This window comes from Syngnathus scovelli, chromosome 15 (genome assembly GCF_024217435.2).
Source record: "Syngnathus scovelli strain Florida chromosome 15, RoL_Ssco_1.2, whole genome shotgun sequence".
Classification (NCBI taxonomy): domain Eukaryota; kingdom Metazoa; phylum Chordata; class Actinopteri; order Syngnathiformes; family Syngnathidae; genus Syngnathus; species Syngnathus scovelli.
This window is the reverse complement of record NC_090861.1, coordinates 1,329,476-1,346,161: the sequence shown is the minus strand read 5'-3', so window position 1 is coordinate 1,346,161 and position 16,686 is coordinate 1,329,476. Positions and strand designations below refer to the sequence as shown.

Genomic DNA, 16,686 nt, shown 5'->3' with positions numbered 1-16,686 from the left:
AATTAGCAACCCGAAAAAAAGGTCTCAGGCAGATATTTTGGCAACTATTTATTCAACAATTCAATTTCATACATGAATAGCAACCTCTAAATTAAATAAATCAATCCCACATACAATGGGAGAAAACACGCCTTTGTCATGGTGCGAAGGTCACCATTATGACTGCCCAATATATTATGAAGAATCGTAAAAGTGGTGATTTCACCAAGAAGCTACACTAACATGTCTGTAGCGGGAACTCTGACCTTTCGTGTTTGCAGCGTAGTGAGCGACAGTGCAGCACAACTACACACTCAATGACGTCAAGATGTGCACTTGCCAATAGCTGGAATCGAACAACATAGAGAAGAAAGTTGGCCTATTTTCAGCTCTTGAGGGAAAGGATAGTAGAATTACACAAGTTATTGTTTTAATATTAAGTGAGATATTTGTTGTGTAACAGAGGGTCCACTGTGTCCCAATTAGGTAAAAAAAAAAAAAAAAAAAGAAACAAACATACCGTGTCTGGAAAATAAAAGCAATATATTCCTGAGATGCAGAAACAAACAGCTGGAATGATAATATATTTCATGCGCAGTGATTGTAAGGCCATGATTTTCTAGGACCATCAAATTAAAGTCAATAAAACAATTAATGATAATAATCAAATCAACAATACAGTCTGACTTCAGAGCCATGTGTGCATTTATATGGCAAACTTACATACAATAAACACAGTATTAAAAAAAAAAAAAGAAAAAAAGAAAAGAATCAACCGTGATCTTAGATTTGAGCTTCGACTGTGTTGCTCCAATAACATCATGCTGCCCGGGTCAATCAAAGGCCAGCGATGACTCATGGAAATGATGCATTAGAGGGGGCGAGAGGTTTAAAGCTTCATTAAAAAAAAGAAAAAAGAAAAAGAAAACCCACAAAGTTCAGAAAACCAAGCCCAGATGTGATACAACTGCACTTGAACTCATCATTCAGAGTGAGTCAGCCTGTTTTAAATAACAACTTGAGAGAGGAAGAAAAGCTCACCAAAACCTACCCAGTCAGAAATGGTTATTTAAAAAAGTATTTGATTAAAAAAAAAAAAAAAAAATTACAAAAAACATAAGTGGAGTGCATTGAATAATAATAAGCTGCTCATTGTTAGCCGCATAACATAACTGCCCAAGTTAAAAATAACTAAAATTAAAAATAACTTAGACAATTATACTATCAAGCTAACATGGGACATGTTTTCATGTAGTACAAAAGTGCCCAATTCTTTATTTCGAACCTGCATGTTCAAAAATGTATTCCATATTATCCATTTATGTAAAACATAGCTTCTGTGATAAAAAATGGAATAAACACAAAAAAGTGGGTGGGGGGGAAAAAAAAAATCCTCAACAAACACATGTTGCGGACAGTCTGTAAGTGCACGATAGCAACGCCGCGTAAACATTTGAAAGCAACACTTGACACTTTTAAATCAACAAGCCTTGACAGCGACAGGCTAAGATAAAAGCGGATTTATTATTTATTCCCCAACTTGTGACTCACTTCATCCTGTACCGTCTCCAAATCATTACACACAACAAATGGATGCGCACGTGGATGTGGTATCATGTTGATGAATAGTCAGAAAGGCCGCAGTGAATAAGAAAGATTGATGTTTCTGAATCTGTCGTTGACTCACAACTGTTCCTTTATTTTTTGTGGTGCAAAATGTGAATTTTGACGCTCAAACTGCAAACCCGCTTATGGTCGTGACGGAGTAATCGAAAACACAGCTGTCCACGTCCCCAAAAACTTAAGTGAGTGTTGTTCCACTCAAGGAGACGCTGCAGCAGCGTTTGAGTTCACTCAGTGACAAAGACATTACTTACTGACCGGATTTGCATAATGCCGAAAATTGGTCACCAAATAGGAGACAGCTGGGCCAACTGTTCCATTGCCCTTGGTAACAATTGCCTCCATCTTGCTCGATTAATTTACTGTTTGCTCACAATAGACGACCCGACTAAGTCAACCACCGACTTGCTTGCAAGCAAAAACAGGTTTGAGTTTTTCAATTATTGTTTGATGAATGAGTTCCAGAGCCATGGATAGGAATAATAATAATCATTTAGAGTTTTGTCAAATAGATTTTTCATTAGTTGTGTTGATTTTGGCTAATCACGTTGAAGAAATGTAGCTTTTTGTTTTTTTTGACTGGTGAGATTTTACTCATGACAAAATGGAAAATGGGAAACAAAAATTGCACTAGCTATAGAATGTTGAGCTACATCCTTACACTGTAAAATACGCCACCGGTGTTTGGAACATTCAGGGGTTTAAAAAAAAAATATTGAAAACTTCTACATCTTCAGTAAAGAAAATGTGATTAAATTCTCATCTTTAATAAAAAGCCATAATCCCCTCAGTTCTCTACTATCAAGTTACTAAACATTCTTCCCGTTCTCTGAAATACCTCTTAAAATAATTTAAATATGAAAAAGAGGCCAACAAAAACTTACTGATGTGGTTTTACCAACTTTAGTTTCCCACACATTATTTACATGCCGTGTGCCAAAACAAAATGCAAAAATTGGCCGAAGTATATGTCATGACAGATTTAAAAAAATAAAAATAAAAAAACAGAACCAAACAATTGATAAAGTTGCTAATATACAAAAAAGATTATAAGAGAGCTGGAATTCAATAGCAATTTTCACAATCAAACACGTTTTAGCAGACACGATACACAGCAGGGAGTTTAAAACCATTCAAAGAAAAGTATTGAATTTTTTTTTCTTTTGTTTGGACGATTTGGAAACAAAGATCACTGTCAATTCGAATCAAGTAGCACCCTCAAGGCAATTAATTGTTTGCAATGAAAAACATTAACTCCATCTTGTGCTTTTATCTTCGTCCATCAAGATTTATCATTTGGGAAATAATGTATGGAAAACAACGCAACACATTCATGACTTTTTTTTAAGTTTTTTTTTTTTAATAGTTTGCCCCTTCGGGTGTTCCAAATGTGAATATTTCACATGAATATTAACTTTCACTGCGCACGTCTGAGGTGGACTTAATACCGGACTCATGTAAAGGTAAAATACTCAACTTTGAACTTTTTGTACTTTTTCCTTTTCAAAGTTAAACTGCTTGGTCCATAAAAACATAAAATTAGTTGAAGTGCACATCAAAACAGAATTTACAGCAATAAATTGCATTTATCACAAAATCCCTGTACATAACGTAACTAATGAACTCTTTTCAATCCATTTTCTAATTTTACATTTGACGGGATGTTCTTTTTTCTCCCTCTTCTCATTAGAACGTAAATGATTTTTGCTAACTTAAATACAATTTATACAACTAGTCGACCTGAAGCCATCATGTTGAAAACAAAAGCGGCTGCCGAGTTCAAGAATATACACAAAAAGTAGATTGGTAGCAGATTCAGAAAATGCTCTTCTATTCTTCTCAATGGATGAAATATCTCATCTAGCATCGCTTGCAAAATTTTTGGTGTGTATTCTCAGTTCTAAACGGTAGCACGCTACACCCCCCACTCTACTGTACTAACTACACACGGATCTGAGCAACCTTGCTACTCGAGTACCACACAAAGCCTTCTTCTTATCTTACATGGCTCCACGTTTTAATTACAAGTCTATTTAAAGAAGGAGGGATCCATCGTCTAAGATATTGAGTGTGGTAGATATGTATAAGGCGCCAAACAGCACAGATCATCATCAAATAAAATACAAAATTAAAATTAGAAGAATCAAAAGACACAATGCCGTGAGCTAAGCAACGAGATGATGGGCCGTCCGGGTGACCACCTACAAAAGCATTTACATTGCTACTGACTGATACATGAAGGCATTGACACGAGTTCAATGGCGTCTGTATTTTTTTAGGCACCGTGTTGATGTGAGATGTGTGTGTGTGTGGTGTGGTGGTGGTGTGGATGATCATATGGGAGTAGGAGGGGCTTGTGTTAGCGTGTTCAGGTGTCGGACTGGAGGGTGTAAGAAGCAGTCATGGTAGATTTACAGATTTACAGAGTTGAAGGGGCAAAAATACGTGTGGGAACTTCAGCAGCGATGCCTGCGAAAAATGGCCGCTGAACCATGATGGAAAAAGATGAAGCCAAAAAGAGGGCAAACACTGGGGAAGAGAGAGAAAGAGAGAGAGAGAGAGAGAAGACATGGAGGGACGGATGGCAAGGGAGGCGCCCTCTACAGTCTAGATGAAGTACTCCTTCTTTTCTTCGGCGTGCGCGTGGTTGCCCTCGGCGTTGATGATGGCCGTGTCGGCGTCGGGCGCGTCGTCCGCCCCTTTGGCCTCGTTTGTCAGGTACGTTCCTACGTAAAAGCGCCACATGTAAAGTGCGTACATATAGCGTGCGGCCCTATTGTTGATTATTTTTGACGAAAAGTTTTGCGCCATCCTGACTTTGCACATATTTTATCGTTAATCTCAAATGTACGTAGTCGTATGTGGGCCACCTCCACGGTTCAAATTGCCCTCACGTCTCAAGGGATTTCAATCTTCACCGATTCTGTGTCTTATTTTATTCTTTGTCCTTCACAGGAGCCACCGCATATCATTCATCTGCCACCTGAGGATTCTCCGAGCCACGGGAATGTCCAATGGGACGGTGTGAGCTTTGCGAGATGGACGGTGGGGTCCGAGGGGGTTGCTACCTACCTTTATGCCTGGCCAGGTATCTTCCCAGAACAATGATTAAACACAAGGTGACAAAGACCACCACAGCCACCACACCCCCGATCAAAGCGTGGTCCGTGCCGTGATGGCCCAGAGCGTTGGGATCTGAGGACAGACGGGAGGAAGATGAGAACGCTACCGTCAAATCAAGAAATAGAGCAAACACTGCAACAAGGAATGAAGGGGCTTTTCTTTTCCACTTTTCTCTTCTTCTAATGATGCTTCTGAGGAGAGCTTGCTCCTTTCACATGATTTCTCAGGGAATAATAAAACTGAGAGTAAGAGGGTGAGAGTGGGAGAGAGACATTCAGCCAGTAAAATGAAGGTGAAGACAACGACATAGTGAGTTAGGGGGAAAAAAATCAGGGAGTTGAATAATTCAGGAACCACCCATGGAGGCACAAGAATCTCCAAAATGCAAAGCAGGCTGGCAGTCGCAAAGGTACAGTAAATAAATCATCAGAAAATCCCCAAAAGAACAAAAGAGTGATTCTTGTGAACCGAATAGAGGTGTGAAAAAGATGATAAAGGATCTTTCTTGTCAAGTTGTTCACATTGCGCAGACAAATAAATGAATAAAATAAACAAGGGTGTAAACAGCAAATTATATTATGCCTGGAGTAGGGTTTCAAATGAGCGTTTTAAATTAGAGGTAGGGTTTCAAATTGAGGTTGGGCTTTTTAATGTGGGGTTTTCAATTAGGGCTTCAAAGTTGGGTTTTATATTAGAGTTGGTTTTTCAAAGTAGGGTTTTAAATTAGGAAAAGGCGTGCAATAAATTAGGGGTACGGTTTCAAATGAGGGTTAGGTTTACAGATTATTTTTGTGCCACCTGTTGCTTTGTACTGACAGCATCGAAACTGGATTGACATTTTTTTCCACAGAGAGAAAAACCAGGAATATGTAGAAACAATTTCAACATACATAGCTGTCGCTTTTTTTTTTCCCGTTATCCTCTTCCCATGTGGCCCAATTGAACAGCTGGCTTGCATGCGCTCCATAAGCCGCCGTCGTGTGAATGACCAGGCCTTCACACTTCACCGCCTCCCAGCGGACAAACAAACGCCCGCAATGACACACACACACGTGAGAAGACACGCACACACACATGGGCACTTAGCAGGGTTTCACTGTGCTAAAGTTCTGCATGGTCAGTGAAGCAAAGGAGGAAGCAATGTTCCCCCCATGGCTGTCTCTGTACCTCATTGCGGCACGACAGCGAGGACTTTTTAGCGCACGCGCAGATCAGCGTGGCCTTGGAGTCCCGCCGCTTGATGCATGTGAATGTAGCTGTTGAATCACTTTGGAGAATATTGCACATAAAAATACATGTTTTACCATAATACAATCTTCCAGATGTGATCCCAGACATAAATATTCTCTTTTAGAGCATCACTTAGAGAGAGAGCGTGGTACTGAAATGTTTGGCTTACGGAAAGAAATGAAAGAAGCAAAAAGAAAGGAATCCAAAATGGAACCTTCTAGGTCTCTAAGCATCATCACATGATCTTTTAATAAGGGGCACATATCTTCTCGGTGCCATTTCATAGCAGAGCAAAGTTGTCCTTCAATATTTATGGCGCTCTCCTTGTCGCCCGGCCGTGTTGAATAAATCAAAGACGCTCGCAGCTTGTGCGAGTTGCCGCCGACTCCCGGCAAAAGTCTTCCTCCTCAAGCCGCCAGCTAAATCCTTATCTGATGGCTACGGGCTTCTTTCTGTTGACTGTGTGCCTCAATAAACAAGGTAGTTTGCTGCAGAACTATATTACTTTGACAACAAACATTTGGCCTCTTTACAGTATAATTCCATTTTGGACAAACAATGGACACGGGTGTCACGAACGTATCACTTCAAATATAGAACATTTGAAGACATATTGTCGAAGACACCATTATGCACAATCTAACGAGCGGCGTGAAAAATTCCGCCTTGACAGAAAGATAAGGCTCAATGAATACACGGCGAAGCGAGTCAAAGAATGAAAGCAAAACAGCACATTTTTCTTATGACCGTGAAGTGACAAGATAAAACATACTTTTGCAAGATTTCAGATGTTTTTATCTGTAAAAAGGTGCCCGACTGCTCATCTGATGTTTGGCTTGAAAGTCACCTCACAGGATTGCGTTCCAAATGGGAATCATTCTTTATCAAAGTTTGTCTGTTGCACATCCGCCGTCAGTGCAGTCATTTACCAAACAGAATTGTCCTTTGCGACGCCATTCATCTGGCGAGGCTTAACAGCTCAGCCTCTGACGATCAAATGTAGCATCTCTGAAGTCTAATAACCACCTTAAACAAAAAGGCTCAGAGAAATGGCGTGTCCTTGACGCTTTATACAAGAAACAAGGCAAGAGAAACAACCTCACTTTATATATTTCAGACAGAACTTCCACCTTATACAACCACATAATAGATGTTTGTTAATTTGTTGGTACAGTTGTTTGTCAAGTCTTTGTTCAGGTATCGTGCTCATTAAAATGTCAAATATCAGAAGTACTAGTGGTATCGATACTTGGTATCGGTATTGTTTGTTCATTTGTTGGGATAGTTTCATGTCCTATGAAGGGCCACTAATTTCATGTGAAATTTTATTTAAGAGCCCAAAGTGCTCGCAGCTTCCAGCCGAGATGGAAAAAAGATGGATGCATTTGAAGAAAGCAAAAGATGCTACAGAGATGCGTTTGCGTTTTCACTTTTTTTTTTTCCCCCTACGTCCTTGTAGATTATTGCTTGGTGTCTCTGAGAGGATTAATTAGATTCTGAAAACAAATTACTCCTGCTAATCATTCAATAAAGCCCGTCACATGGTCGCGGATACTCTCTTGAATATTCAAGCGGCCAGACTCCCTCTCTCCTTCCCTCCTATCCTGCTCTCACAATGAAAATGAAGTTATAATCAGAGTGAGATAATTAATCTTATGAATTCATTAAGCCCAATGCGAGAATCAATCTATCACGGCGGCGACGTGTTCGGCGGAGTCGATAACCTCAGCAGTAAGAAAGCGACAATGGGGATAAAATCAACGCGGCAGCGTTAACTTGATCACAACTTTAGCGCTGTTGCTTGGCCAACAATTTTCCGTCATAATTGCATGAGTGGAATGGGTTAAATGAAAAAGACGCAAGATGTTAAACTTGAAAATCCTTTCGAAGGACAAGTCAAAGGAATAAAGCTTCAATATAAATAAAAAGCAGACCTTCCAGTGTTTGAATGAATATGAGTGGGTGGAGTTGGGGTTATTATATGTAATTGATCGCATGAGCCTTGAGATCTAATGATTTCTCCCTCCCTGTTCTACACTTACTTCCAAATTGTTGCTATATTTCTTCCCCCCAAAGCCAGTTAATGTGACAGCTCATCAATAAGCTGGCTCAGCAATAAGCACAAAGACCTTTGCATTATGTTTTAATTCGTCCTGCGCCCCACGCCAGGGAGGAAATGGACAGAAGATTGTCGTGGCTGTTCAATATTTAACCCCTTTTGAAATATCTGAGGGGAACATAAGCCTTTTGCTTTGAACACGAGTCACCCACCGAAGCGGCGGCTGCGAGAGAAAATGTTATTTCTGCTCATCACACGTCCTAACCCTGCGCTAACGTTAGATCGATAGCAATGAAATAAAGCTGTTGGAAATCCCTCCAAGGAATGAAAATTGTCCTTTCACTTATTGAGTTTTCACAACAGGTTTCTCCCCCAGTCTAAAGCAGATTGAATCGGAGTACCTGCAAAGTACACGTTGCACTTTTTGTCCTTTACCATCAAAAGTTTTTGGAAGCAAACAAACTGTTTGCTGTGCTTTTTCTTCGAAAGGTTAGCATTGCAATCATGGCTAACAGGAAAAATGTGAAGAACCTTTTGAGGTAGCGACGGGAGCGCCGAAAGAATTTTAATTGTGACTTATAGTCCAAAAACGTATGATTTTACTGCTATGTTAGCATCTAATCTAAGATAGCAGTAAAATCATGATGATTTGATTAAATCCACCTTACGTACAAATTTGGATGAAGTAACTTCATTGATAGAAATTCCATTGCCGTACTTTGGGTTTCATTATTTCCAGAACTTTTGTAACCTTTATTGAAGTCAGACTATTTTGCAAGGTGGATTTCACAATCAAGAGCCGGTGTCATGAATATTTCATTGTAGGGAAAAGACCCCTTGTCTTTAAATGCAGACGGCGCAAGCCCTCAAGGAACAGAGCCCAGAGGAAGACTGGTAATTAAGCTGCCGCTTGTCTTCAGACAATCCACGTTGCATCCTGAACACACCCAGGCTTGAGATAAAGATCGCCTCGCCACACTGCGGCAACCCATTATTGATCCCATGCCCTTTGACCCTTCAAATGGACGACACGGAGCAACAGTGTGGCGTGTGTGTGAGGGTGCGGGGAATAATAAACAACGATATTGGTTTTGTGTCTTAAGCTGAGGTTTCAGGCTTATTTTTGTCGCGGGCCGCATCATAGTCATAGTTTGCCTCAAGGGCCCATTAAAATAGTCAACCCAAATAAATGTATGAACGTCTCATATTGTACAACAAATTGATGAATGACTAGTTTTCAAAACAGAGACTAATAAAACTGAAATATTGAAATCAAATTAAAAAAAATGTGTCTTTGCGGGCCACCTAAAATGATGTGGCGGGCCGTATCTTGCCCCCGGGGCCTTGACTTTGACACCTGTGATCTAGAGGCTGGCTGTGTGAACACGCAACCTAACTTCAAAGTTATTTAAGCTTTGATTTCGAAACCTTTTTTTTTCCTCAAGTCGACTTTTTAAAGCACAAAGCCCGCAACCCTGAACAGGATAAGTATAGAAAACGAATGAATGCATGTGAGCATGACGCTCATGCAACCTAACCTATCAGGCGTCCAACAGCTTTCAATTTTTCAATGCATGTCTCAAGTTTAAGTACAACCGTTGTTTGTGTCAAAGCCGCCGGTGCAGTTTTCTCTTCTTTTATCCTCCATTCCTCTCAGGTACAAAGTAAGAGAAGATAACTTTAAGTTTGGCCGTGCTTTATTTGATTATTTCTGCACCTCCACGGGCAGAGACACCAGCCATGAATAATTGCTGTCCTCTCTGAGGCAGGACCCGTTCTTAGCACCAGCGCCGGGCAACAGGGGTTGGCCAAAGGAATACTGATTATGTGGAGTGAACAGTAAATACGTCAAAGAAAGCCCTGTTGTGCGTGATTACTAATTTCAGTTTGGCAAGGTCACAGCTAATTTGCTAAGCCACGAAGAGCGATACGGCAAAGAGGTAAGCGGCCATGCAGAGCGAGGATGTGTTTATGTACACTTTGATGACATTGCACAGACCTTTGGTGCTTAGCCAATGATGTATTATTGCCATTAAGACTGAGCGGGCGGGCGCACGCACGCTCCGGCGCTTAATCAATACAGTGAATCACAAGCTACAGTTCGGACATCAGTCTCGAGTCATACGCTGGAGATTTGGAATCTTTATCTTTGCTGTAGTTACACCCCAGAGGTCAACAGCTGCCACAAAGCACATTGGAGCTAATTAGACTATTTATTAGAACCATCAAGTTTGCTGTATATTTATTTGCTAATATTTCTACAAGATTGAATAAATGCCAACATTCACTATGTGACTCCACATGGTAATTGTGTCTAAGATATCCGAGCTATAATTTACGTATTAAGACTAAATTGCGTATAAACTATACATTTTTCAAAGCCATTTTCATTATACTGCAAGAAAAAAAAAAGGACATTTCCACAGCATAGTAGATTTAAATAAATAAATACATAAATAAATAAATGCCAGTGTTAAATATCACCACAACTTCCACATTCTGCTTTTATCATTCATCATTGCAAAGTTGTTCTTTGCTTTCGGCCCCTAAACTTCAGTGGCTTGGCACTTTCCAAACAAGCAAAAGAAGCGAGACTTTTAATGTGGCGTCTGTTCAGTTTTTACAGACCTCTTGCTGTGAGACTGGCAGCAAATACCAAAAACTAGCACTAAGATGTGGCTCCAACCCAAGGAGTCTTTATCTGTGGAACTTCACAAAATAAACCAATTTATTTTTTAACAAGACCTTTAATTAATTGATTGTAAATAAACTATATTAAATCTTTGAGCAACTAGAAATGCTCCGCGGAGAATGAGATAACTTGGTACAAGATAGCCCGCACTGTTTTATTCAGCGTGGGTTGATAAATAGAAGCAAGGTGTCAAAAAGTGAGCGGTGGAATGTATAAAGGAGATAATCAGGTGTATTATATGCTAATATTCCGCCTTAGGAGCTCCAAGGTTGGACCTACCATGCATCTTCAGCTCAGGCGGACAACTTTATTAAAAAGACAAAACGTCATGGGGCTGCAAGCGCTCCATGCATGTTTGCTTTCATCTAGAGCCCGTGAAAAGAGCGGGTAATAAATCAAGAAGACGCATGAAAGCAGATAGCGTAGCGACTGGGGACGCATTGAAGGAGTCTGATATCCAGATTCCCCTACGATACATAGAGAAGCTGCGCCCCTCTTGTGTGTCAGCAGAACACAAATAGACATCAGAAGCTGATGGGTAATATTCAACATTGTGTGGAAGCCTATATGGGGACAATGACGCTGAGGGAAAAGGTTTGAGAGGGAGAAAGAAAGGTAGGAAAGGGTTCCTTCAACTTTGAGGGTCAGCAAACTCATTTGCATAATGCTTAACACAGCACCCAACTTTGAAATTGATACGTCAATCAAACGCAACGTCTCGTGTTACCATTTCAGACGTGGCGCCGTGTCAGCGTTATTGTAGGGTGGGGTGCACAGACACAATCACCTGGGAAACAGTCATTTCAACAAACAAAGGTAGTCCACTTATTGCTAGCTGTCTGACTTTTGAAATAAGGGCAAAATATATGTACGCAGAAACCTGCAGTGCGTCATGAAAATATTTTTGAAGCTTCATTTCTCTCAGTCCATCCATTCTTCTGGCCATACAGTTCCTTTCAGTCTGTTGGGCTATACCCCCAAAATTGCCCATATCTAGAATGATCTCATCCAACAAGTGCCTTATTACTCCAACGTCTCGTTGAGCCCTTCTTGAAAAATGTGCTAGACCATGTCAACTCCTCCTCCATTATGTTGAAGGGTTCAACAAAAGTCCTTCAATTGTTCCTTGTATCACTCGACAATATCCCCCAGTCTGGGAAAGTAGTTCTAATCCCATGATAACATCTTTCTGGCGTCTCTGGGCTCCTTGGTTGCCACCATGATAGACGCTAACAACCTTTTCTGACTCCAATCTTGGAGCAGCTCTTAACAACACTATGGAGGGCTTGGCTGCAGGATGGTTAACTCAAATATGATGCTGTCAGCCTCGTAGAGGATTAAAGGCGCACGTCGATACATGATCATGAGCTCTTCACACTAGAATGCACGGTACAGTGTATAAAAATAATATAGCTCAAGCATCATTTTGTATTAATTTAACAGAATTCCATACGAAATATTGGAAAATGTCTACAACACAGTTTTGGGGTTACTTTATTTTTTATAATATTTTTGTATTATTTTTATATTTATATATATGAGAAGTTTTGACCAAATGTGAAGAAGTATAGTGGTGGTTTCAAATTCCACACTCCAGCGGATATTAATGTCCAAATCTATAATCATAACCCGGCATGTCATCAACTTTTGCAGGAATGACAGACACTTAAAAAAATGGTGACATCAGCATTTAGTGTTCCCTCCAATAATACTCAAATCCTTTTTGTAGATGACAACCCATTCATTAAAATATCCTTCATCCAACTTAATATGAGGGAGTATATCAACAGCACTCTCTAAAAGTTTGAGTTACTACTTTGAAGAAGAAAAAAAAAAGGTGCTTTCTTTTCAAGTGTGAAGGGTTCCTGGATTGAACACAGCATTAGGAGTCACAATGAGTCATCTCTGGGGGGCAGACATTTGCAGTTGGACATGACATTTACTTCTTTGAGCTTTCAGGGCACGGGACTACGCAAGTCTTAGGAATGTCAAGGGGACATTGGATTTTAAACAGCGCCACTCCAACTGAATACAATAAGTCAGGCTACCTAGAGGAAGTATTAAAAAGGGGATTGGGGGGGAGGTTAACCCCTGTCAATTTCTACTTTGGAATATTAACAATGAAGTGATTGCACACGGGACTCATCTGAATCTAAGACAAGCGTGAGATGTGACAATACGCTGAGGAGGTTGGAAAAAAAAAAGCAGATGGTGGTACGGTACCTCGGTTTCCAGTGACTGTGGGGTCTGAAGCGTGGGTGCCTACTAGAACAGTGGAGTCTGGGGGGATGGGATGGAAGGGAGGGGTGGTGGATGGAGGCAGGGTGGTGGGTTCCTCTGGTGGGAGGGATAGACATACAAACATTTACAAAGCGGAAAACAAAATGCAACTAAAACAAAATGGGAGAAATTAGATACCACACACAAATTAGATGGCAAGGCATGTTATATAGCAATGGGAAAGCAAACAAAAAAAAAAAGTTAAAAACAAGCAGAAATACATAAAGTGCATATTGACATTTGACAACAAGGGAATTACAGATGCGGTTGTGTGCGTTGCAACAAACGTTTTGCCGCTATGTATGTCATTTTAATTATGTAAAAAAAACAAAATTTTCTTCCCTCTTGTCTGGCACTCCCTTGAAACATCGTTTTTTTTAACCTCAATGGAAAAGCAGAGCAGAGAGGTTCGACTCCAAAAATGATGTGGGAGAGAGCAAACGTTAAACATACAAAAAAATGTTGCTTCACAATCTTAAAACAAGTATTTAAAAAACAGACTCAAAAGATTTTTCTTTTTGAGTCACGGCTTGAACTCATTCCTCGAGGTGTTCCATCCAAAGCGATGGTCAAATATTAACGGGACAAAGGGATTGGCGGTGAAGCATTGTTTGACAAAGTTAATGAGGTTACACCGCCACCTTGTTTGTGTCCCTCTGCTTTTTTATGGCACTGTGGAGGTTTTTTAATTGGCCCTGCTGCAAGGCCTGGCCGTCTCCGTGACTTTTCAGCCCGGGCGAGAATCACAAAACAGCTCGACTGCGTGTCTCCAAGCCAAAATGTCTCCTCGCTGCAGAGGAACCATTAAAAAGGTATTTTCCGAGAATTATGGCAGCAATTGTAAAAGGCTAAAAGGTGTGCTAATCACTAATGAACGCCGGGTACAAAGCGGGTCCATTTTCCAAGATCAAGTAATGAATCTCCATTGGAATCTTTGACCCTCCTAAGCCACAATTGCTCTTTTCTGTGGTGTTGAGTTTTGAACATCAATTTTATTAAGGGCATCACATTTCTTCTATTTCCATGACATTTTTAAGATGTGCTAGGCTGCAAGTAATGCCTGCATGGAATCACACACGCTTTAATTAAAACTCTCCAGAAATATGGATACTTGGTAAAGTGCGACTCGTCGTTTCTTTTATTTAATGCCTGACAAGTAAACTGGCTGTTTCATTTAATATATTTTAAGGCTGCAATTAACAATTATTTTAATAGTAGAGGAATCTCTAAATGACTTTTTTTGATGAACTAGTTAAGTTTTTTTAAGATTTGTCTCTTTTTTCAAACAGGACATTGTTTCAATGCAAAAAATATAAATCGATTATGACTCAGTTGTCTGTTTGGTCCGTAACAACCATCAGAAAATGGATTACCCTTTTCCAAAATGCAGATTTTTGCAAATGTCTTATTTTGACTTAGCACAAAGTTAATGATTTTGCTTTCATGGAGGACTACAAGAATTTGAGAATATTTAAGAGGATTTGAACATTTTAAGTTTAAAAAAAATGATTAATCGATGACCATAATCGTTGCTAATATATTTGTCAAGCTGCCGGCAGCACCCTTTTTCATATTCAACATTTACAAACAAGAAGCTTACATTCACGTCACAGTGGCCGTGCGTACGACCTGAAGCAGACACTTCATAAACTATTGATAGCAACCTTGCTTGTATCCTTGAACAGCCCGGCTAGCTTATTACTGCGGAACCACCGCCGGCAGCCGGGTCAATACGAGGTATCACCATTATTTGGCCAAAGAATATTCAACATCATGCTCGTTGCAAAATACAAAACACCCCGCTGGGTTCGAGTTGTAATAATCAAGCACTATTTATTGTTCTACTTAGAGAAATTCCGTTTCTAACTTGTTTTCCCTCAACTCACTCACACACAAACACGCAACTATCTTAAACCAAACGGAACAGAGACTTAATTCCAAAAGACAAACGGCTGAGGAGACACAGGAAAACGAGGAGGGCGAGCTATCCGTTTTCCCCGACACTGATTCACTTCATCCTCCACTTCCTCTGGCGTTGCTCTCAATGACTTATTCTCCGTGGTAATATTACTGACAACACAGCACTAAATTCCACACCCATACACACACCCTCGCTCCTCCCTCATGATGTGCATGCATGAAGAGGATCTGGGACGCAGGTTTATTTAAAGAAAGACGTTGGTGGTATTCGTGTCACCTGAGGCCCTGTGAGCGATGTTACAACTAATCACTCGCACTGCTAATGCAAATGCACCGCAGAAGCCTCTAGCACTTGAATTTGGTGCTTGCTTTTATTCCTTATTGTACACGACTTGGACCAATTAGGTCTACCTTTGTTTGCAAACGACTCACCGTAGACGTAGAGTACATATTCAGCGCTGCTGGTGCCTAGGTGGTTGCTGGCCTCGCAGCGGTACGTGCCGTTGTCCGTCTTGTTCAGTGACGTGAACGTCAGCTCCCGACCTTCCACAATCACCCTGCCCAGGTCTGAAAGTTCCACGCCGTCTTTCGTCCACATGACAGGATCTGGCCTGGAAAGAGAAATGATCGATCGAGACAGGAACTTCATCCCGCAGAAGAGCGGCATCAGGTGAATGACTTACGAAGGGTTGCCTTGAGACACACAGTCCAACTTTAGGTACTGACCCTCCTGAGGGACGGCCAAAGAGTGGATGATCTCCACCCGAGGAGCATCTAAGGCAAACACACGCAAGGTCACGATGTCAAATGAACGGCATTGACCCAGGACGCTCATGTCTCGACACTCACAGTGGACCTCCAGCACTTCGGTGGTCTGCTGCGGCGTCTGCGCGAGTGCCTCGTGGTCCACTCTGCAGGTGTACGCCACTCCGTCGTAGCTTCGGTCCACGCGCAGCTGCAACGAGCTGCGCACTGTGAAAGTCTTCCCGCTAGCGTTGACCTCCTTGGCTCCTGCGCGGAAAAGGTCGCGATAGTGTCAGCGATGCGGCAAAATTGTGTTTAAATGTTGCTGCGGAATGTTGAGTGACTAGAGCTAAGCTTGAAAATTTCACAAAGGCCACACTATCCCCTTTTAATAAGACCAAGTAGACTCGGTGGCGCTGACGGATATTTCATTAGACTGCGTACCTAATGCTGTGTCCGGTGAAGTGTATGCTGTTCATGGTTATTATCTTCATTTGTTGCTGTTCTCCTTTGTAAAAAGGTGGCCTACTTGTGTATTCTGAGCACAGTCAAGGGAGCGCCAGCCCCCCTCGTGCAGGCCACCTTTTGTTTGCTTCTCCTAAAGAGACTGTTTATTCTCCTAGTGCTTCCCGACTGTGTGCTCATCTGCTCCACTTTCCAAATCATCCCAGCAGACTCCAACGCCTCACCGCTCACATCCGCCCTGTCAATCAACAATTGTGCTCCGTCACTTCCCTATAGCGAGCCAATGAGCTCGCCTCCCACTTGAGAGGACTGACTGACAGCTCGGCAGCGTCTGCAGCATCCATCCGAAGATGAACTTGAAAAAATGGTTACAATAAAGGCTTACAGGTCAAAATAATTGGTAATCCTGCATAATTTAATTACAAAAAAACAAAACCTGCATGATTACAATATTAGCGTGAAAGAAAAACATCTTTTTTCAGTATCACACACTGTTCACCTCAAAATTAATTCACAGCTATAACCGAGGAAGTGAAGGATTTATAACTTTTTATCCCCTGCACTTTTTCCA

General features: G+C 41.0%; 1 protein-coding gene across 5 annotated transcripts in view; it reads right to left on the bottom strand.

The window, feature by feature from the left end:
* Nucleotides 1-2,486: 2,486 nt before the first annotated feature.
* Nucleotides 2,487-16,686, bottom strand: part of cadm2a (cell adhesion molecule 2a) — a 151,974-nt gene continuing 137,774 nt past the window's right edge. For 4 of the 5 annotated variants that reach the window (XM_049741608.2, XM_049741604.1, XM_049741605.2 and 1 more), the window contains 6 exons: nt 15,756-15,917; nt 15,590-15,680; nt 15,339-15,517; nt 12,930-13,043; nt 4,675-4,797; nt 2,487-4,328 (listed from right to left, as the gene is read on the bottom strand). In XM_049741608.2, the coding sequence (XP_049597565.1) occupies nt 4,210-4,328; nt 4,675-4,797; nt 12,930-13,043; nt 15,339-15,517; nt 15,590-15,680; nt 15,756-15,917 (788 nt within the window). In that variant the 3' untranslated portion in view covers nt 2,487-4,209. The remainder of the gene's footprint in view (nt 4,329-4,674; nt 4,798-12,929; nt 13,044-15,338; nt 15,518-15,589; nt 15,681-15,755; nt 15,918-16,686) is intronic. The other variant, XM_049741606.2, reaches the window with a different exon arrangement.